Source organism: Medicago sativa, chromosome 3 (assembly GCF_051527215.1).
Source record: "Medicago sativa cultivar Bolivia chromosome 3, Bolivia_mono, whole genome shotgun sequence".
NCBI lineage: Eukaryota > Viridiplantae > Streptophyta > Magnoliopsida > Fabales > Fabaceae > Medicago > Medicago sativa.
In genome coordinates, this window is record NC_140751.1 from 20,615,687 (window position 1) to 20,639,786 (window position 24,100).

General features: G+C 32.5%; 3 protein-coding genes across 9 annotated transcripts in view; 1 reads left to right on the forward strand and 2 right to left on the reverse strand.

Annotated features, from left to right (window-relative positions):
- Nucleotides 1-24,100, reverse strand: part of LOC146936292 (uncharacterized) — a 25,955-nt gene continuing 1,855 nt past the window's right edge. Inside the window, exons 3-6 of one of the 7 annotated variants that reach the window (XM_085751223.1) lie at nt 23,871-23,980; nt 23,693-23,743; nt 1,736-1,907; nt 1-706 (exon numbers count right to left, since the gene is read on the reverse strand). In XM_085751223.1, the coding sequence (XP_085607349.1) occupies nt 693-706; nt 1,736-1,907; nt 23,693-23,743; nt 23,871-23,980 (347 nt within the window). In that variant the 3' untranslated portion in view covers nt 1-692. Of the gene's footprint in view, nt 707-1,735; nt 1,908-2,001; nt 3,135-20,766; nt 21,028-21,114; nt 21,199-23,692; nt 23,744-23,870; nt 23,981-24,100 lie in introns of those variants that run through there. The other 6 variants (XR_015030534.1, XM_085751225.1, XR_015030535.1 and 3 more) reach the window with 6 other exon arrangements.
- LOC146936293 (uncharacterized) lies at nt 15,466-17,559 on the reverse strand. The gene is made up of 4 exons (XM_085757361.1): nt 17,273-17,559; nt 16,962-17,111; nt 15,966-16,788; nt 15,466-15,690 (listed from the first exon to the last, which is right to left on the reverse strand). The coding sequence occupies exons 1-4, from the start codon at nt 17,557-17,559 to the stop codon at nt 15,466-15,468; spliced, it is 1,485 nt and encodes a 494-aa protein (XP_085613487.1).
- The window catches only part of LOC146936294 (uncharacterized protein At4g14342-like), an 8,894-nt gene continuing 6,000 nt past the window's right edge, over nt 21,207-24,100 (forward strand). Inside the window, exon 1 of the transcript XR_015030536.1 lies at nt 21,207-22,815. The gene's annotated coding sequence lies outside the window, so the exon portion shown is untranslated. The remainder of the gene's footprint in view (nt 22,816-24,100) is intronic.

Here is a 24,100-nt window from a genome sequence, read left to right on the forward strand (position 1 = left end):
AAAATAACATGTTGTAATAATAAAATATACAAACTTATACACGTTGTTCAAGGAGAATTGATTCTAGAAAAGCTAGAAGCTAGGATTTGTAGCTTCATGGAGAATTGCTTTTGGAGGATAAAAGCAATTCTGAAAAGCTGAACCAAACACGTTGTTTTTGGCTAGAATTGCTTTTGGCACTGTAGAGAATTGATTTTGGGCTAGAATTGCTTCTCAGAAGCCAAACCAAACAGGCATGTTTCACAGTTCAATTTTTTTTTTTTTTTTAGAAAATACAACTCTTCTAATTATAAATTATATAGCTAGACATTTAACGTAAAATAATACTATACTATAGAAAATTAAAATATTACTTTGTCAAAAAAAAAAAAGTAAAAACATTACATTGGACCACACATCCCTTTTGAAAAAACAAGAAGTGCAATCAAACTTGTCAAAGCTTAAACAGAATTTAACAATGGAATCAAAAAGCTTATGGTTAACAAAGAAAATCTACTACGTGCTTGATAATGAATCTGTTGCCATCTTTTAGGGGAGTAAATTATTTGTAGCATATCCCTCTAAGTCTAGTAAAGGACACGAAAATAAATAAGTCTAGTAAGTAGACATAAGCAAAAGTGTTCTTGTAATAATGTATCAATACTTCGAGGAATCTCTTGATTCCGATATTCATTGAAAAACTTTTGTATCCTTCACCATGTTTTTTCTGCAGACAGTCAAAGCAATAAATTCACAAGATTATTCTAGAAAATTGCAAAGGAATTTGACACAAGATTAAAATTAAATCTATCTATGGGAAAATTAATTTAAGCACATATGATTTTATTTTGTGCACAAGTCTTTTTGTCTTGTGATTCAAGACACACACACACACAGAGTAAGCTCTAAGTTAATTCAATCAAGCTACTCTTTCATGTCATTCAAGTTGCATGCATGCAAACAAACACACACACATTCATGGAAATACATTCAAGGAAAATCAATTCCATTACCATTATATATACATCCAAATTCGATTCACGCAAACAAACAGAAAATTTCTCATCATGTATAGTTCGTATAAATTACACCTGAACTAAGTAATATGAAAAAAGTGATTTATAACATGATGTCATGTGGGTTTGTTTACTTTAATTGTTTAGAGCAAGGCAAAAATGACAAGAAAGAAGGAGTTTTAGAACATATGCCAGAGATTACTTAGGGCGCAAGTTACATCTTGTAAATTTGAATTTCATGTGCATTTCAGTTTCATTTAGACCGCATTAGGTTTTTTACAAGTTAGTTACGCTAAGGTGTCACTTCCAACTTGTATATAAGCCATAATCTATAACAGGATTGATCAATTTAATGATAATCACTTTTTCTCAGTTTCAGCTTTTCATGGCTACGAAGTTCTTAGAGTAAGAATGAATAATTAGAATTATAGACATGGAGAATTAAAAAGATTAAAGCTTTTTTTTTTTTTTACAAGTTAGTAACTAAAGCTTATTTTATATCAGCTGTAAATGAATATTTTGTAACTCTCAAACTAGTTGTACATGTGATTCAAGATGCACACATCAACATGCATACGCGTTAGACACGCATTTGTTATTCTAAAAAAGGAGGGTTTTGTAATTTATCCGCCGAAAATAAGTTATTATAACGAAAGACATTGTGGGAAATAAAAACAGAAACATAGAAAAACAGAAATTACGAAATCAAAATCTATCTTTAAAAAAGTTGTTGGAAGCACCTGTAAGAAAACCTGAAGTGAAGTCAACCTTTGCAGAAAGTGAGTTTTGAAGCAAAAAATCTATGACAGGCAACAATGAAGGACGTACGAACCCGTTTAATTTCAGTGACTTCAAGTTACGCAAGGAAGGGAACTCGATCTTCGATAAGTCATAATTAATGCAGGAAAGAACCTAAGCAATCATGAAGTATTAGGATTAGTTGCAAGTCGCGTTTTTAATAAAATAATTATATAAAAAGCAGCATCAATGTTACAATATAAAGTACCTTGAGAGCAGGGTTAGTGATGGTTAATGATTCGATATTAGCAAGATCAATAAACCAGTTGAATAGAATTGATGGGTTCTCCCTAAAGCTATCCTCCATACAATTCCTTAAATTAATATTTACTTGTTTGATAGAAGAGAGATCGGTCTTGCTCCCAAAAAGTTTTGGAATATATTGACCTCCGTAAAAATCAAAGGTATGAAGTGTTGGAGCATATAACTCGATTCCAAAATAGATTTCGAAATTGGCAGTTCTAGGATTGCAACTAGATAAGAAATCATACACACATATAGTTAAATTGACAAGCTTGGTACTCGAAATGCGAAGGTTTTGTGCATTATCCAGAAGTACACATTTGTCAATGATCAAAGTAGTCAACATGTTAAATGCGGAAAAGAGATCGACACAACCATCATCGTTGCGACGAAAGGCAAGGTGCTTTAGACATAGAGTGGTTAATGCTGGGAAACTGAGAGAATATGGAAATATTTGGTCATAGCGATGGGGAAGTACACCAGTAAGAGTAAGAGACGTTAAGGTGTGCGATGAAAAGAAGCACGGTGGAAAGCATTTAATAGTAGTGCAATCGATTTTAAAGTGTTGGACATTGTGAGTGAAAGCATATTCTATAACCATTTGGTATATGCTACCGTCCCTAAAATGACAATGATAGTTGTGCAAAAGGAGATCACAGAGAGAGGTTGAGTGATCGCGAAGAGACAAAAACATAGAAAGGAAATTTTCAAAGGTTTGGTGGTTACTAAATTTGTAACAATCTAATGTAAGAGTGGGAAGCGACTTCCAGAGATTGATCCATCTTTTGGATAAAATGCAAGTTTGAACGGCCTCTCTGGTGTTCAAAAAGGACAATATGTGAATGAGAAGACAGTCGGTCAAATCACTGATCCTGTCTTGAAGTTGTCCGTCCTCCTTTCGTTGCCTTCGTGTCCCCATCATTGTTTTCTGAGAACAAAAAAATTAATGAAATAAACATCTTGATATTTTGTCATTAAGTTATATGAAACCTTCAAATCCACATGAAACTATACTCTCTAAATTAAATAATAAAAAAAAGGATCAAGCACATATAAAAGCCTTGAAATTATAAGCACAACAAACAACAACCAAACCTTATCCCACTAAGGGTGGTTGGTTTCATGGATCAAACAATGTCATAAATAAATATTCTTAAAAAAAAAAAAAAAAAAACCTATGTATCATTCACCATGTTTTTTGTTTCGAAGAATCAAAAAATGTAACCTAATTAAAAACAAAAAAACTAATAAGAAAAAACAAGATGGGCGACCAGGTTGGATGGATCGGAACGAACCGTCTCGACTGACTTCTCAGAAAGAAATACAACCTTCTGCTGCCGTCGGAGAGAGAGAGAGGATAGACAAGAGTTTACAATGACAATTTTATTTTAGGGTTTTGATTTTTTTTTCTTTTTTTTTGAAGGTTTAGGGTTTTGATATAACTAAAACTTTTAGCGAGGGCCCTCGTTTTTACTGTAAGGTCTCAGGATTTAATGTTTAAAACATCTCAAATCTTATTCATTTCAAATATCTTTTTTTCATATATGCGTTTTTTTAAAATGAAACTAAAACGTTTATCATCTTATCTTAATCTTAATAAGTGAAAACATAAAAGATAGAATCCATTATGAATGGAATTGAAAACTGATCCTTTAAGACATGAGATCTTTAGGTTGATGGCGGCGTTTGAATGACCTTTCGGTAGGACACTTCCATCGTCTGCTTCCTTTTCTCCTAACGAATGAAAATAGTGTACCTACACGTGCTCTGACGCTCAAATCAATGAGTCGTGTGGGACGATATGTGTACATGTGTACAATGGCGGAGCCAGACAAAAAAAATTGGGATGGCGGCCATCAAAATAAACTAAAATATATAAATCATATTGCATACAACACATTTAAGTTGTAATAAACAAAAAATCTATCATTCAAAATTTAAACTACATAATATATAAAGTCGATCATTAAATACTTAAAGTGACATTTTACGCTTTCCGAATGACTTGAAATCATCAATAATATATTCAGAACTAATACAGCCACTAATTTTCCTTTCAATATAAATTGACATATTATTTGTTAGAAACTCAGGCCCTATCTTGTTTCTCAATTTAGACTTAATAATTTTCATTGCTGAAAAAGATCTTTCAGTTGTGACTGTAGAAACAAGAAGAGTCATAATAAGACGCAACAACCTATCAATCAAGAAGTATTTTTTGGTTTGTCCATTGGCAGCCAAACATGAGCATAATTCTTGAATAGTTTATAAATTCTTCAAAGTTGATGATTGGCGAGCATCAAAAAGGAAATGTCGAAGATGAATTGACAAATTAATCTTCTCTTGATCACTAAAATTCTTGAGATAATATTTTTCAATAAGAGTACATATCTATCCTCAAGAGACAATGCACAACTTAGTGTCAACAAGTCCATTGCTTGCTCACTAAATCTGCTATTCAGATAAAAGAGGAATAGAAAATGAAATGGCATTGATAATTTTCATATTAATTGAAAGGCATTATGGTAATTTTTAGGTTTTTAAGACGGGGTGGCCGTGGCGCCCCCTTGCCACCTCCTGGTTCCTCCAGTGCATGTGTGGAGTGAACTTACCGAACCACAAGCATAAGGGTCTCAATATTTATTGTGGAGGTTTAGGGTTTTGTCCCTCGTATCTTTTCCTGGACAATTGTTCACAACAATATGCATTTACAGTTAACAACATTTGCTTGGGTATAAAAACAACAAACAAGCTAATTTATGTTGTACATATAAGATACCTTTAATTTAGTCAACATATTATCAGATGATTCCAAAGTGATCAATTGTTATATATTTAGTATCACAAGAGGAGTTGTTTCTTGGAAATCTAACAAACATACAATATTAGCTCAGTCTACAACGAAAGAAGTAATTTGGTTGAAATTCTTGCTAGTAGAGATTCCCTTATAGAAAGAATTGTTACCAGCTATGTTGATTCACTGTGATAGTATTGTGTCTATCTGTTAGCCTGTATTTTTGACAGACTATAATAAATGCAGTCAATGAAGTTTGACTTAAACTTTGAAGAAAAGTTAATATGTTCGTCGTGCCGGTCTAGTCGAATGTATGGACTTGGAAAGAAATGTTGTTTTGAAGGTCATGGTTCGACTGGAAAGAAGGAGTCGAAAGCAGTTAATTTCGAATGTCTCTGTGTAATTAGTTTTCTAGTATAAATATTAGTTTCTCATAGGAAAAACATGTCACAATTCAACCATACAAAAAACTTACACTCAACTATCCGCATTTAGAAAGAAACGAGTAACAAGTCAGAATGTATGAATCTGTATACCAATTTTCATTCAATCAATGCAATTTATGTTTATTCCTTTAAATTCCATTGCAATTTACTTTATTCCTTCTAAGATAACTTCGAACAATTTGACCTTTGTTGAATTCGACGGTTATATTCATCCTTTATACAAAAATATCCAGAACATTCATCATTTTCTGGAAAATAACAAACCCGATATGTCCCAAAGATTTACTGGTTGATTTTGCAAGTAATGAATCTTAAATCAGCGATTGTTTACCAAAAATCAAGGTAAACACTATCGAAAAATGGAGAACTGTTACTATAACAGTAAGAGATGACAAATATGTCGTAAACACCACACTGTTAGAGAGTTACTCTTTATTGGATTTTTAAGAGTGGATCATGTATGCACGGATGAAAATTTAGTTGATCTTTAGACGAAATGATTAACAACTAGAGAGAAAGTCCATATCACATCGACTAAGATGGGACTACTGCCTATGAAAAAGTGAATCACTCATGATAAAATAGGTTCAATGGGTAATAACAAGTTATGAAGTGATATGAGGTGACCAAACAATAAAAAAAGATCAAAAGAAGCATGATTTCTAAAGCGATAAGAGGTTGACAAAATAGAAACTTTTAATGAGATCTATACTTTATGTTGAGCGGATCGTTTTATCATGTGAGTTGTATTTAGATTAAATCATTTGTGTGAATTTTGTTTATTAAATATGTTTTTGTTGTTATCGGTATTTCAACTTTTTCGTTTTAGACCCTTAAAATTTTTCTTTGACTTTTACTCCCCCAATTTTTTTTTCACTTTTGAAACCAATTTAAGTCAACTCATGTGGATTATTCAAAAATTGAATTTTTTTTTGTAAACATGTTTAGCACATCGTATAATTATCTTGTGCAAAATTCAAATTTATTTACCCTGGGATAAATTAGACATGAATTTTAGTGTCTTTTGCGCTTAAGAATTCATACTTAATTAATCTTCTAATAATTTTTTTATTTTTTTAGAAAGATTCTTATAATATTATAAACATTTATGCAAAAACTAATTCAAAATTTCATACAAGATTTGACTTAAAATCAAGAACTCAAAATGGTAATAAAAAACTTTTAGAGGACAAAATGTTGAAAAAATAAATTAAGAAACTGAAAAAAAAAAAGTCAAAATATTTACAGGAACTAAAATAAAAACATTACAACTCTTCAATTTACAATTTTTTTTTAGGAAATGTAACTCTTCTATTTAAAAATCATATAGCTAGACATTTAAGGTAAAACAATATTATACTATATAAAACTAAAAATATTGCATTGGACCGCACATCACCATTTGACTAAAACAAGAAGTGCAATAAACTTGTCAAAGCTTGAACAGAATTTAACAATGGAATCAAAAACTAAGAGTTAGAATCATTACTTGCAGTTCCAAGTGTTCAAGAACTAGCACTTCAAAATCAACAAAAAGTGCCACAAAGGTACTTAAGAGATGATGGTGATGATGATTTCAGCACCTTTCCTTCTTCTGATCCATCTCTTATCATACCTTTAATAGATAAAGCCAAGTTGGTCAACGCTGATACACAACAAGATGAGCTTCTTAAGCTTCATCTTGCTTGTAAAAACTGGGGTGTTTTTCAGGTACTACAAATTAAGAAACCACTAGTAATCTTTTTTCTGTTAACTTCCAATTATTTATAGTAGCAAAAATTCCATTTAGCAATTTTTGCCATTTGTTTTTATAAAGAAATTTTGGTTAGTCTTTAATTATCAAGGTGTCTTATGAGAATTAGAGGGTTAAATACAAAAATAAATTAGTGGATTATATTAGTTTAAGGTGGAGTTTAACTCTGAAATTCTTAGTTAGTGTTCTGGTCTAGAGTATAGCCTGACAGGGGAATCAAGGCCATGTAGTTCTTGTCTAGCCTTGACCTAGGAGGCGGCCCCCGGTGAGAGAGTGTCCTCCTTATATAGTACTCCATAGGTTTCTGGTAGCTTATGTGCCCTTCAGTCGTTGCTGCCCTTAGCTGCCAGTGCTTCTGGAACCTTAGGTCGGTTGGTCAGCCGGCCCTCAGGTGAGCTGGCTCGACACTCAACCATTGTGTGCATACTCGGTAAGCATCAGGGCTCGACAGGTCAGTCACTTGACCTCTCCAGGCCGGTCGTCCATCTTGATGTCTACTCCCTTAGCTGGCAGTGCTTCTGGAACCTCAGGTTAATCAGTGCTTTTAGGACCTTAGGTCGGTTGGTCACCCGACCCTCAGGTGAAATGACACGACACGACACTCAAACCGTTATGTGCATACTCAGTTAGCAACTGGGCTCGACAGGTCAGTCACTTGACCTCTCCAGGTCGGTCGTCCATCTTGATGTCTACTAGTATGTCTTAGGGATACTAATCTTGTTGTATTATACGCAGCCCCCAAGCATCAAGGCCGAAGTGTGAAGGCGCTTTGAGAGTTAACAGTGTCTACTTGGCTAGTTCCTGCCCATACGGTGGGATGTCGCTCATGAGGTACAATACACAGCTCCTGAGCGTCCAGACCAATAGGGTGCTGGCACTATAAGAATTTGGGGTACGGATTCGTGGTATCGTACAATTAGTAATTCTTTGGCGCCCCTATGCTCACCAACTTTGTTTACTGCTTTGGATATTTTGATACCTATAATTGTATTGTGTATATGGTAAATTCATAATTAAAATGGATCAAGCTTACCCAATAGCGACCGGATAAGATGATTTTGTTTTAATAGTCTTAAATCGAATTTAATCATAAGAATGTAGCAGCATTAAAACTCTTGAGGGAGAGCTTTTTCACCCGTGTGATCCTTCGTGAAAGGAGAGATTAATCTCTGTAGTTGTGGGCGAGGATACTCTCTTTATACTATAAAAATTGGATCAAGCTGTATAATCTGTCATATTTATAACTGAAGTTTTTATATTCATATTTCATTTTGATTTTGCAAATTTAGTTCATACATATCCATAACTTATTGATTTATATTCTCAATACAGTAAAAAACATTAGTCAGAGTAGTGCCTATTTGTCATTTTGAACATTTTCCAGCAGATAGTAAATCATGGAGTCACAGCCCTTACGAATATGGGGAATCAAGTTAAGAGATTTTTCGATCTTCCTTTACATGAGAAAAAAAGATGGGCACAAAAATTAGGAAGTCTTGAAGGGTATGGTCAAGCATTTGTTACGTCTGAGGAACAAAAGCTAGATTGGAATGATATGATCTTCCTCAAATCTTCAGAACAGAAAATTAGATTTGTGGCCTCAAAATCCTCCTGAATTCAGGTATATTGTATAATTGAATTGCTGAACTGACCAACACATTGAGCAAAGGGTGTCTGAATATGATTAAATCAAAATAAGCATTACATTGCAGGACCTTAGACAAAGATTACCCCATTTTCTTTTTGACCTTAACAAAACTTGTAGACTTATACTCTCATTCTGTACATATCGAATAAGAACTTAATTGAACCATATATCCAAATATCTATTTAATGTGATGGAGAACCGTGATGTAAATATGCATCAGAATACAAGGTAGTCTCGTCTCCTTTAAGTTTTCTTTGTCCCAATGGACTTTTTGGGGCCTCAAACCTACACTTTAGATTGAAGTCACGTCTCGTGTCTAAGACGTGCCATTGTCGGACACCGACACATGTGTTTACATTCAATTGCTTCTATTTCCTCAAATTATCACCAGTGTCATTGTCGGTGTCTGGTGTGACGTCTAACGGCATGACACCATTTGAATGAAATATTCTGCCTCTGTTCTCTCTATAACTATCCTTCTCATAACAAGATTTCATCTTTGTTTAAAGCAAGATAATTTCAACACTTCAATTACAATCTTTTTATTATGTTTTTATGGTTCTTTTGCATTATATTATTAGGGAAATGTTACGCTACAAATGTCCAGTCCTGAGCAAGAGGGTTGTGTGTTAAGAATCTCACATTAGATGAGATATGGTTTGAAAATGAGTTATAAGTGGAAGACATCCTTCACCTAACAAGTCGAATTTGTAAGGTTGAGTTAGATCCACCCAAATTCTAAGAAGTTCCGTATTGAAATAGGCCGCATTGAAAAGTGAATATATGACATACAAGTGTTTGGAGTGCAATGTTGTAAATATGCATCAGGACATCAGATAGCCAATCTCCACTAAGTTTTCTTTGTCCTATTGGAGTATTTGGGAATTTTTCAATGATATCAAAGTCCTCAAGTGGTGGTGACCTATATAGCACTGCTACTACAAATTGAAAGTGCGTTCGGTGTCCGACACTGACACACATGTATTTACGTAAAATCAATTATATATCTAGAAATTATTACCACTATATGTGTTGTGTGTGATGTCCAGAGCTAAGAATTATATAGGGTTACACCATTTCAGTGCTAAGAATTATTTTACCTGTTTTATCTCTATAACTATCCTTCTCATAAGAAGCTATCATGTTTTATAGGATGAAAACTTTTATTACATTCTTCTTGTTATGCATGTTTGTAACGGTCTTCTTTTGCAATATATTATTATCAGGGAAACACTAGAAAAATATTCTGAAGAAATGAGGGAGGAAGCAATAATCAAATGCACACCAATAGAAAACATTAGTTAGTTTTTTTTTTTACCAAAAATATTTGATTTTGTTCATACAACTTTTTTCTTTACATTTAATAATTTGAACCATTTGATAAATAAACTTTTTATTATTTACCTCAAGATTTGATTTACAAGACTTACATACATTTTACGCCAACCACTTGTGTTATAACCCATTGATATTTGATTCATGTATTTATTTAACATTAATTAAAAAGTAATTGAATTTCTTTAATTTAATCTTTTTGTTGAGTAAAGAATATATTTCTACGGAAACTTATTTTACGAGTTAGAGATATTTTAAAATGCCAACATTAAACAATATAAAATTGATTTACATTGTTTACTACCAAATCAACTATATTTTAATAATAAAGCCTCACATCGAACCGTCATAAACATCTATATCACGATTCAATTATTTTAAATCGTTCAAATCAATATAAAACCATATTTGATTTGTTCAAACAACCAACCTGAACATAATATCAATTTACAATTCGAGTGGTTGAACCGTCTTATTAAGTTTCATTTTTTTAAAAACATCGTACCAAACATCATTTTCTTCTTCTTTTATATATAAGTTCATTGGAGTATTTGTTACAAATATTATCATATTAAGCCATTTCACATAAATTAATAAAACAATTATAAATGGAGGAAAAGTAATGAAAGTTTAATTAAATGTTTTTTGGCTTAATACATCCCCAGGTCCCTTAACTTATTTTTTCTTCTCACTTCAGTCCCTTAACTATCAAATGTGTCAATTTGGTCCTGTAAGTCCTCTTCCGTTTACTTAGTTGGTCCAATTTTATTAATTTTAAATCCCTAAAAAAGAAGACCGTTAGATCAAGCAAGTTCATCATATCTTACCGTGTACCACCAACACCTAAGTATCTGAAATTTAATTTTTAAAAATAATATAAATCCATTTATATTATTTTTGAAATAAAAAAATCTAAAAAATTGTAAAATTAATTTTCAAAAATAAAAAAATTCTAAAAAATTTGAAAAAAATTCAGGAATCTTTTTTTTTAAAATCAGCATAAAATGCAAATTCAACATAAAACGCAAAAACAACAGCAAAAGGCTTAAATGGTTTCTTTCCTTCTCTATCTAAACACAAAACACTTCTCACTTCACTAAAAAAAAAAAAAAAAAAATCTGGAAACAGAAGATGATCTTCATCTTCTCCGGCATACTTCATCACTCCGGCGCGGTGGCCGGCCACCTTTAGGTGGCGGCGCCGCCGCCGGAGTAAAAAAATTTGCTCCGATCTTAAAAATTTTCACCGTTTTAGATATGCATTTCTTCCCTCATCTCAAATCCAAACTCAAATTTCACAAACAAGCAACCAAAAGACCTAGATCTAACATCAAAGATTCGAAAATTTCTATAAATAAAGATGGACAAAGACGCGAAAATGTTGTTACCTCTTGTTTCAAATCGGAGAAAAGCAAGAATAATACGACGGAAAAGGAATCCGGTTCAGCTTCGGTTCCCTTTTCTTCTTTGTCCGTCTTTGAACTCCTTCATCCTTTTCCTTTCGAAATCAGATCCGTTTGTGATGTTTTCGAACTGAAACAGCTAGGTTATGTGTTGTTCTTGGCTTGAGATCACTTGATCTGTTACGTTTATGGACAAATTCGGATTATGTGTAACTTTGGAAGTGGATTTGAAGACGATTTGTGATTGAATCGAAAATGATGTTTAATGTTGTATTTTAAAAAAAAAAACATTCCTGATTTTAAAAAAAAGATTCCTGAATTTTTTTCAAATTTTTTAGATTTTTTTTTTGAAAATTAATTTTACAATTTTTTAGATTTTTTTATTAATATAAATGGATTTATATTATTTTTAAAAATAAAATTTCAGATACTTAGGTGTTGGTGGTACATGGTAAGATATGATGAACTTGCTTGATCCAACGGTCTTCATTTGTAGGGATTTAAAATTAATAAAATTGGACCAACTAAGTAAACGGAAGAGGACTTACATGACCAAATTGACACAATTAATAGTTAAGGGACTGAAGTGAGAAGAAAATATAAGTTAAGGGACCTGAGGATGTATTAAGCCATGTTTTTTTGACAAATTAATTTTATTATCTTTATTAAGAATGGTTATAAATAAATTATTGGTTCACTCTCATCATCCTAAATTACTTACCAACTCCAATGATTTGGTCCAATGTAAAACGACAGACAAGTCTTGATGTTGAAAGTTATGAGTTCGAATTTAAGCTCAAGTTTTCTCGATCTTAAACCGTGTGAACGATAAGAACATCCTTTCACCTTAATTTTTTATATATATAAAAAAAAATTAAATAACTTACCTGAAACATTTATAAAATCATTCAAATCACCAAAAAAAAAAAACAGAAAATGATAGAATTCCACCAAAAATGCTATGTACCCTAAACATTATGCAATTTGTAGGGACTAAAGACCTATGAAAGTTGAAATTAGGAGATTTTGTATTAACAAGAAGAAGAGGAAAACTTAGGGGTAATCCAGTAAAAGGCAGCATAGGTATTAGGTTAAAATTAGGGCAAAAGTATTCACACTTTTATATATAAGAAGATTGATTTTACTACTCTCCCAAACCCTATTCTGTGCGCCGTTTCACACCCTTCTCTTCATCATAGTTCTTCTCCTCTGTTATCTCTTCCCCCTCTCTGTTAAATTCGTATCGTCTTTCACTCACACACAGATCTTGCAAGATGCTAGATAGAGATGTGCTTAGACGCTTTCTGAATAATAATTTCACTTACGATCTTGAAAGTAAGGATCCGAAAGATAAGAAGATTGATTCTTGGCCCTTATACCACGATCAGTCATATATGATTCTAAAAAACAAAGCATGTCGTTCTCTAAAACTCCACTTTGAGACACTTACAATGGTTGTCAATACTTCACGAAAAGGAACAGATTTAAAAATCAGTTTTCCTATTATTCGTGGTTTTACTTCATTGTTCATTGTAGCAGCGACTAAAGCGACTAAATCTGGAGATCAACCCTCTGGAGATCAACCCTCTGATGAAACTTGGTCTTATTTTAAGAATTGTGGCGCTGATACTCCCAATCGGGTGGAATTTGTGTGTCCTGGATTATTTAAGGAGGGAAACGCCTACGTGATTCTTCCAAAATCATGTGTCAACGTCAGGATTCAAGTTCAACTTGTTTGATCAGTTCTATTTTAAATTATAATTACAATATTTATATTTATTCTTATTGTATAATGAATTTGGATATATTATTATTTTATTTGGTTTCCGATATGTAGAATCATAACAATGTTGTAGTAGTTGTGATTGTTATGTCTTATTTTTTTTTTAACAGTAATGATACACTAGAACCAAATCGAGTTTGCCCTTCATTCAGGCTTAACCTAATTTTTCCAGTGTATCTATCAATTGGATGTCAACTTGTGTTATTGCAAAAGGATATTGTTGAAAGGATCGAAGAATTTGAGCAACAACCAAATTGGTCCAGGTACCATAGAGATATTTGAAATATTGACATTAATCACATTTACATAATAAATTTTGGCTGATATTATTTTTTATTTTCAGCTTCTTCGTTTATATTTCTTCGAAGAAGAACAAACAACTCCTGTGGATGTCGAAGTCCGAGTTTTTAGACCACTTGATTGATTACTTGAAGAGTCGCTTTGGTGGTGGTTTCTATCTGTTTTTTGACTTGGCCCTTACCGGCTGTTTCAAATATGTATTCTTAGATTTAGTGAAGGGAAAAACAGCTTTAGTGAAAAATATGGAGTTGCAAAGTGAGTTTCGGTTGAATGATTTTCTTTTGAAGGATGCGATGGAGGTGGTGAAGAGCATGAGATGCGACCCTTTACTTAAAGCAGTCAATACTGATTGTGTCATGCCCATTGAGAAAACACTATTTGTCAATGGTTCTAGCATCTTTCAATCCTACTTCGTATTTTCTATTTTGAAGCGAAGTTACAATGAATATGTGGATCTTTTGTCTGAAGAAGAAACCAAAGCTGTTACAATAAAACAGAGTCCGACTGAGGGGATTGAGACAGAGCAAGCTGATCCACCAGAATCTGTTCCGACAGGATCCAACCAGCCTGAGCATGATGAGCCAGAATCTGATCCAGCTTTTGACAATATCTTGCTCGCATTATGGAATTTCAATGTTTACACTTGATATATATGGCCGTCGTAGATGAAGTTGGAACATATTATAGAACAGCTGCAAAGAAGATTAATGGAGATCAACCTTGCGATGAGTATAAAAGTGATCTGAATACGAAGTTCTCTGAATTTCATCATGTGGCGCAGGTGGAAGCATCTTACTCATTCAGGGAGGATGATAGGAAAACTTCAGATGGTTATATCTGTCAACCTTGGAGTTCAAAACATAGCGTAAGTAGTTTCCTTATTATTTACTTTTTTTTTTTTGGTTAAAATTTTAATTTTTTTTTGTTGTTGTAGAAACATCACAAAAAAATGGTTTACACAAAACAAGAAACTGATAAAATAGGCCGAGATGGCGAGACACATGCATTTCGTTACTTGAAGGATAAGTATTTGAAGAAACATCATGAATTCAGGTGACTAAATCGCGGTACAGAAGCCTATTTACACTATGACTTCGTGGTGTATGACATTAATAATCATACAAATCTTTATTATGAGGCCAAGACATCATCAAATCCATCCAAAGAATGGTTTTTAATCTCGCCAGACCAGTACGATGAGGCCGCTAAGTTTGGTCCCCTCTATACTATATTACACATTCACCAACTTGATTTGCGTGATCCTGATGAAGATAAACATTGGAGAGTAACCGAGTACAACGACCCCACTCAAAATCCGAACTTAAAACTGTCAATGACCAAAGTTAGAAGGCTCCTTGATTGACAATGTTGATGATCTTTCCAAGGTTTTCACTTCAATCCCTTGTGTCTTCACTTATCACTTATTTTCACTTATTTTCCAAATTTCTGTTTTATGTATAAGCTCAGATAAACAATCTTGTTCTTTGCTTTTGTCAGGTTACCCCAACTGCTCATTCTTGGATGATCAGATAGTTTAGATGCTATAGAGATTTGTATGGCTCCTGATGAAGAGTTTGGATTTCAGATTCCTGATAATGAAGCAGACAAGATCCAATCCTCTCCAAGCTGTTAATTTTACTTTAAGACATTTTTCGCCTTGCTTGTTTGCTTCTAAACTCATTTCCCTGCACACCCCTTTAAATCCCTGAATTGTGTTTGGCTAGGGATGTGCCACCTTGAGTGGTATTTTACTTTTGGATATAGATACTTCTAAACTCTATAGCATCTAAACTATCCACTCCATGGTCATCCAAGAATGAGCAGTTGGGGTAACCTGACAAAAGCAAAGAACAGGATTGTTTATCTGAGCTTATACATAAAACAGAAATTTGGAAAATAAGTGAAAATAAGTGATAAGTGAAGACACAAGGGATTGAAGTGAAAACCTTGGAAAGATCATCAACATTGTCAATCAAGGAGCCTTCTAACTTTGGTCATTGACAGTTTTAAGTTCGGATTTTGAGTGGGGTCGCTGTACTCGGTTACTCTCCAATGTTTATCTTCATCAGGATCACGCAAATCAAGTTGGTGAATGTGTAATATAGTATAGAGGGGACCAAACTTAGCGGCCTCATCGTACTGGTCTGGCGAGATTAAAAACCATTCTTTGGATGGATTTGATGATGTCTTGGCCTCATAATAAAGATTTGTATGATTATTAATGTCATACACCATGAAGTCATAGTGTAAATAGGCTTCTGTACTGCGATTTAGTCACCTGAATTCATGATGTTTCTTCAAATACTTATCCTTCAAGTAACGAAATGCATGTGTCTCACCATCTCGGCCTATTTTATCAGTTTCTTGTTTTGTGTAAACCATTTTTTTGTGATGTTTCTACAACAACAAAATAAAAAATTAAAATTTTAACCAAAAAAAAAAATGTAAATAATAAGGAAACTACTTACGCTATGTTTTGAACTCCAAGGTTGACAGATATAACCATCTGAAGTTTTCCTATCATCCTCCCTGAATGAGTAAGATGCTTCCACCTGCGCCACATGATGAAATTCAGAGAACTTCGTATTCAGATCACTTTTATACTCATCGCAAGGTTGATCTCCACTAATCTTCTTTGCAGCTGTTCTATAATATGTTCCAACTTCATCTACAACGGCCATATATATCAAGTGTAAACATTGAAATTCCATAATGCGAGCAAGATATTGTTCAAAAGCTGGATCAGATTCTGGCTCATCATGCTCAGGCTGGTTGGATCCTGTCGGAACGGATTCTGGTGGATCAGCTTGCTCTGTCTCAATCCCCTCAGTCGGACTCTGTTTTATTGTAACAGCTTTGGTTTCTTCTTCAGACAAAAGATCCACATATTCATTGTAACTTCGCTTCAAAATAGAAAATACGAAGTAGGATTGAAAGATGCTCGAACCATTGACAAATAGTGTTTTCTCAATAGGCATGACACAATCAGTATTGACTGCTTTAAGTAAAGGGTCGCATCTCATGCTCTTCACCACCTCCATCGCATCCTTCAAAAGAAAATCATTCAACCGAAACTCACTTTGCAACTTCATATTTTTCACTAAAGCTGTTTTTCCCTTCACTAAATCTAAGAATACATATTTGAAACAGCCGGTAAGGGCCAAGTCAAAAAACAGATAGAAACCACCACCAAAGCGACTCTTCAAGTAATCAATCAAGGGGTCTAAAAACTCGGACTTCGACATCCACAGGAGCTGTTTGTTCTTCTTCGAAGAAATATAAACTAAGAAGCTGAAAATAAAAAATAATATCAGCCAAAATTTATTATGTAAATGTGATTAATGTCAATGTCAATATTTCAAATATCTCTATGGTACCTGGACCAATTTGGTTGTTGCTCAAATTCTTCGATCCTTTCAACAATATCCTTGTCAATGTCAATATTTCAAATATCTCTATGGTACCTGGACCAATTTGGTTGTTGCTCAAATTCTTCGATCCTTTCAACAATATCTTGCAATAACACAAGTTGACATCCAATTAATAGATACACTGGAAAAATTAGGTTAAGCCTGAATGAAGGGCAAACTCGATTTGGTTCTAGTGTATCATTACTGTTAAAAAAAAATAAAAAATAAGACATAACAATCGCAACTACTACAACATTGTTATGATTCTACATATCGGAAACCAAATAAAATAATAATATATCCAAATTCATTATACAATAAGAATAAATATAAAAATTGTAATTATAATTTAAAATAGAACTGACCTAACAAGTTGAACTTGAATCCTGACATTGACACATGATTTTGGAAGAATCACGTAGCCGTTTCCCTCCTTAAATAATTCAGGACACACAAATTCCACCCGATTGGGAGTATCAGCGCCACAATTCTTAAAATAAGACCAAGTTTCATCAGAGGGTTGATCTCCAGAGGGTTGATCTCCAGATTTAGTCGCTTTAGTCGCTGCTACAATGAACAATGAAGTAAAACCACGAATAATAGGAAAACTGATTTTTAAATATGTTCCTTTCCGTGAAGTATTGGCAACCATTGTAAGTGTCTCAAAGTGGAGTTTCAGAGAACGACATGCTTTGTTTTTTAGAATCATATATGACTGATCGTGGTATAAGGGCCAAGAATCAATCTTCTTATCTTTCGGATCCTTACTTTCAAGATCGTAAGTGAAATTATTATTCAGAAAGCGTCTAAGCACATCTCTATCTAGCATCTTGCAAGATCTGTGTGTGAGTGAAAGACGATACGAATTTAACAGAGAGGGGGAAGAGATAACAGAGGAGAAGAACTATGATGAAGAGAAGGGTGTGAAACGGAGCACAGAATAGGGTTTGGGAGAGTAGTAAAATCAATCTTCTTATATATAAAAGTGTGAATACTTTTGCCCTAATTTTAACCTAAAACCTATGCTGCCTTTTACTGTATTACCCCTAAGTTTTCCTCTTCTTCTTGTTAATACAAAATCTCCTAATTTCAACTTTCATAGCTCTTTAGTCCCTACAAATTGCATAATGTTTAGTGCACATAGCATGTTTGGTGGAATTCTATCATTTTCTGTTTTTTTTTTTTTGGTGATTTGAATGATTTTATAAATGTTTCAGGTAAGTTATTTAATTTTTTTTTATATATATAAAAAATTAAGGTGAAAGGATGTTCTTAACGTTCACACGGTTTAAGATCGAGAAAACTTTTGAGCTTAAATTCGAACTCATAATTTTCAACATCAAGACTTGTCTGTCGTTTTACATTGGACCAAATCATTGGAGTTGGTAAGTAATTTAGGATGATGAGAGTTAACCAATAATTCAGTTATAACCATTCTTAATAAAGATAATAAAATTAATTTGTCAATAAAACATGGCTTAATACATCCCCAGGTCCCTTAACTTATTTTTTCTTCTCACTTCAGTCCCTTAACTATTAAATGTGTCAATTTGGTCATGTAAGTCCTCTTCCGTTTACTTAGTTGGTCCAATTTTATTAATTTTAAATCCCTACAAATGAAGACCGTTGGATCAAGCAAGTTCATCATATCTTACCGTGTACCACCAACACCTAAGTATCTGAAATTTAATTTTTAAAAATAATATAAATCCATTTATATTAATAAAAAAATAAAAAAAATCTAAAAAATTGTAAAATTAGTTTTCAAAAAAAAAAATCTAAAAAATTTGAAAAAAATTCAGGAATCTTTTTTTTAAAATCAGGAATGTTTTTTTTTTTTTTAAAATCAGGAATGTTTTTTTTTTAAAAAAAATACAACATTAAACATCATTTTCGATTCAATCCCAAATCGTCTTCAAATCCACTTCCAAAGTTACACATAATCCGAATTTGTCCATAAACGTAACATATCAAGTGATCTCAAGCCAAGAACAACACATAACCTAGTTGTTTCAGTTCGAAAACATCACAAACGGATCTGATTTCGAAAGGAAAAGGATGAAGGAGTTCAAAGACGGACAAAGAAGAAAAGGGAACCGAAGTTGAACCGGATTCCTCTTTCATGCACCAAAACCGAGCCGGATTTGTACTTGTAAGAGTAGATCGAACCGAACCGGATCTAGAAGTTTTCCGTCGTATTATTCTTGCTTTTCTCCGATTTGAAACAGGAGGTAACAACATTTTCGCGTCTTTGTTCATCTTTATTTATAGAAATTTTCGAATCTTTGATGTTAGATCTAGGTCTTTTGGTTGCTTGTTTGTGAAATTTGAGTTTGGATTTGAGATGAGGGAAGAAAAGGATATCTAAAACGGTGAAAATTTTTAAGATCGGAGCAAATTTTTTTACTCCGGCGGCGGCGCCGCCACCCAAGGGTGGCCGGCCACCGCGCCGGAGTGATGAAGTATGCCGGAGAAGATGAAGATCATCTTCTGTTTCCAGATTTTTTTTTTTTTAGAGAGAAGTGATAAGTGTTTTGTGTTTAGATAGAGAAGGAAAGAAACCATTTAAGTCTTTTGCTGTTGTTTTTGCGTTTTATGCTGATTTTTTTTCCTGAATTTGCGTTTTATGCTGATTTTAAAAAAAAGATTCCCGAAATTTTTTCAAATTTTTTTATTTTTGAAAATTAATTTTACAATTTTTTAGATTTTTTTATTTCAAAAATAATATAAATGGATTTATATTATTTTTAAAAATTAAATTTCAGATACTTAGGTGTTGGTGGTACACGGTAAGATATGATGAACTTGCTTGATCTAACGGTCTTCTTTTTTAGGGATTTAAAATTAATAAAATTGGACCAACTAAGTAAACGGAAGAGGACTTACATGACCAAATTGACACATTTGATAGTTAAGGGACTGAAGTGAGAAGAAAAAATAAGTTAAGGGACCTGAGGATGTATTAAGCCAAAAAACATTTAATAAAACTTTCATTACTTTTCCTCCATTTATAATTGTTTTATTAATTTATGTGAAATGGCTTAATATGATAATATTTGTAACAAATACTCCAATGAACTTATATATAAAAGAAGAAGAAAATGATGTTTGGTACGATGTTTTTAAAAAATGAAACTTAATAAGACGGTTCAACCACTCGAATTGTAAATTGATATTATGTTCGGGTTGGTTGTTTGAACAAATCAAATATGGTTTTATATTGATTTGAACGATTTAAAATAATTGAATCGTGATATAGATGTTTATGACGGTTCGATGTGAGGCTTTATTATTAAAATATAGTTTGATTTGGTAGTAAACAATGTAAATCAATTTTATATTGTTTAATGTTAGCATTTTAAAATATCTCTAACTCGTAAAATAAGTTTCAGTAAAAATATATTCTTTACTCAACAAAAAGATTAAATTAAAGAAATTCAATTACTTTTTAATTAATGTTAAATAAATACATGAATCAAATATCAATGGGTTATAACACAAGTGGTTGGCGTAAAATGTATGTAAGTCTTGTAAATCAAATCTTGAGGTAAATAATAAAAAGTTTATTTATCAAATGGTTCAACTTATTAAATGTAAAGAAAAAAGTTGTATGAACAAAATCAAATATTTTTGGTAAAAAAAAAAACTAACTAATGTTTTCTATTGGTGTGCATTTGATTAAATGAAGAAAAAATTATTTGAGCAAAATTAATTATTATTATTATTTTGGGTAAAAAAAATTGACTAATGTGCATTTTATTATTTCAAAAAAAAAAAAAAACTAATGTGGATTTTATTATTTTTTTTTTTGAAGAAATGTGCATTTTATTATTATTATTAAATTCCTTGTATTTAAATCTTTTGTTTTTTTGAAAAGGGACTAAAGAAGAGTAAGAATTTGAATAATGCAAACTTTGTATAGCTAGGGTCTTCAATTCATCATTATCACTTAACTGAATAAGAGTTGGACAAAGGTGAGTTTGGACCACTGACCAGTGGCCTTGCATGTCTGCAGCTAACAATTCAATATTCTTCGAAGAGGAATGATTCTCACTTTTCGCTGAACCTGAATACGTGTAGACCAGATGAAATTGCCACCCTTGCAAAAGTTTTTTCTTTCCTGATTAAATTCAAGTAATACGGTTAAATTACATTGCATATCACCACACAAAAAAAAAAAAAAAAAAAAAAAAAAAAAAAACATTACGTATGGATGGATAAGGAGTGTGTACGAAAACCATAGATTTGTTTGATAGGTTTTGTCGAGCAATCCCACCCCTATTCACATGTCCTATTTCAATTGACAAAAATGATAAAACTATTAAGCCGAACGTAATGATCAAAGTTCTAACTTCTACTCTTCAACTTATGTGTGAGTTTCCGTTGACTATTAATATTTTGTCTATAAAACAAAAACTTGGTTATTATTGAACAAGATATAGTATATACTACCCTCGTATATCTAGTAAAGGTTACAATTTCTTAATGGAAGAGATGTCTACTAAATAACCAAATCATACGAGGGTTTGAGTTTATAAAAAACAACTTCAACAATATCAATAATGGAAGAGATATTATATAAAAAAAAAGATTAATAGGCTGACATGACAGACTTAATACGTTTTTTTGTAAGCCTTAACCTGATCTATTTAATTAAACAGATTTTATAAAAAGCTTGAGTCTAATCTTCTAATTAAATGAGTTGGGTCTGGCTAGACTTTAAATAGGCTAGGTCGTTGACTAGTAAGGTTACAATTTTCTAAATTTGAAAGTCAAAACATTTGTACATTTATTTACATAGTATCAGTAGAAACCCGTTAAGCATTAAATATCCATATTATTAAATGACGACTGAGGGTTATTCAAATCCAACATTTGAAGAACTTATTCTATGTATCCACACACATGACACAGCCACTTAACCAAATAATAAAAGCAACCTCCTAATTAAACTTAATTATTAACAGGCGACGTATACAAACAAGACCAAGAAACAAGAAACACAGCATATAAAAATCAGCCAAATTTTGAAAAATCAAATGTCAAATAACAAGGACAAACATATTAAAAAGAAAACTATAGTCTAGTCTATTATAGTCACATCATCATATAGAATCACCATCATTCAAACTCATATTAATCTGTTTCATTTCTCATTTTTCTTCTATGGCTTTGCCTATATTATTCTTGTTCTTCTTGGTTACTTTGCCAACAACAATTTGCCAACAACATCAACATAACAAATATGATGAATGTATCAAACCATACACATGTGGTGAAGTATCCGGCGTATACTATCCATTTTGGGGACAAAACAAACCAAGTTATTGTGGTAGCAACAATGAATTCAACCTTAAATGTGATTCTCATCAAAACACAACCATTCAAATTGGTTCACAGAATTTCCATGTCTTACGTATTGATCAATTGGGTTACACCATGTCAATGTTTCGAAAAGGCCTTGTTTATGATCATTGTTCTTCTAGTTTAACCAACGCTTCTTTAAACTTGAGTCATTTTCATTACATGCCTAATGTGAGGAACATCACTATCTTATATAACTGTCCTAATGATATCAAGTTTCCAAATGGCGTGAATGTGAGCTCATTTTCGTGCAAGGAAGATGAGAGCAAGCGTGCATTATATATGGATTCTGCAACTGCAGAGAGTATAAATTGTGAAGGAGTTCGTATTGAAGTTCAGGTAACACAGAAAGCTAAGCTAGGTAGTGGAATTGAAGGGTTGAACAAAGCTTTGAGTGGTGGATTTGATGTGAGATATGTGTTTGATACTCAAGCATGCTTAAAATGCATTTTAAGTAATGGAACTTGTGGGGGAAATGATAAGAATAGATTTTCATGTTATTGTCCTGATGGAACTGAAGGTTTAGATTGTTCACATCTCCACGGTATGTCTTCTTTTCCTTTTTAAGGTTATCTTTGGATAAACGGTATAATTAAGCGCTTATAGCATAAACGCTTGTCGTATAAGTTATAAGTTATCTTCATAAGCTATTATGGAGAACTTATGAAAATAAGCTAAAAAAAACTTATAGACATGTCATAAACTGTTTGCATAGACTATCTCAAACATTATGTTGATGCTATGTTTAATAAACTGTTTTCCTGCTATGTTATGAGTGTGAACATTGTGTATTTTTTTGACTTTGACCATTTTGCTTTGCTTATAGATTATTTTAAAATAATTATATAAATATCATTTTTCTTGAAATAAATTACTAGAATATTCTCAACACCATCGACAGTCAATTGATAAATAAATAAAATACAACGTAGAAACCCCATTTAATCTACCTACCTCAGATCATGTATATAAAATATCGAGCTTGAGTATTGTGAACTCAAAATGTAATAAGAAGATGATTTCCTACCAAAGATGGTTAGTTAAGTTCTTCTGTGTAGACTAATCATTTGCTAAGTTGTAGAAACAACATGGTTAAATTCTTTAAAAAACGAAAAAACATGGTTAACAAAAACCATTTGATCTTATTAGAAAAAGTGACCAAAGTTCAATGATTGAATTAATAAGTCGCATATATAGACTATAGTTCATCATTAGAAACATATCTGGAAGCTAGCATAGCAACAAGATTTTCATTTTTTTTTTCTTTGACATGAGCAACAGTATTTTCATTTAGGAACCATAAACAACACTATTTCGTAGATCATAACAAGTTGAAAATTGGAAAATGAGCAAAATGCTAGTTCTAAATAGGGTGATATATAGAAAATGATAACGGAGGATAAAATGGTAAAGGTTCCAACCTGACCACCACGATTGATTCTTTCAGCATTGGGAAAGACGATACTCAACTCCTACACAAAAAAAAAAATGAAGATAATGATATACAGTGAGTTCAGTATAACACCGGACAAAAGAAACAAGATATGTAAACTATAAAAAAATTTGAAACAATCAGCAAAACAATGAAAACAAGCAAACCTTTACAAACTGTTTGAGTGGAGCGCTTGGATCCCTGGATGTGGTCAGCAGAATTTTAGGATCTTTCTCAGCAGCAAATGCATACTCATCATCAATGTGTGATCTTGGGACTGAATTCAACAGGGCACAAAGTAAATAACTATAATTCCAAAAGTTGATAAAAGTAACTCTTATTTTCAGTTTTCCACCCAAAAAATTCAAGATATTTTGTTTGATACCAATTTATTAAT

Excerpts from the sequence above, each read along its gene's own strand:
- LOC146936293 (XM_085757361.1), bottom strand. The coding sequence starts at position 17,559 with ATGGTTGCCAATACTTCACGGAAAGGAACATATTTAAAAATCAGTTTT. Across the intron at positions 17,112-17,272 it reads ATTCAAGTTCAACTTGTTAG|TAATGATACACTAGAACCAA; the intron begins GTCAGTTCTATT and ends TTTTTTTAACAG. Across the intron at positions 15,691-15,965 it reads CTTGGAGTTCAAAACATAGC|GCCAAGACATCATCAAATCC; the intron begins GTAAGTAGTTTC and ends CTTTATTATGAG.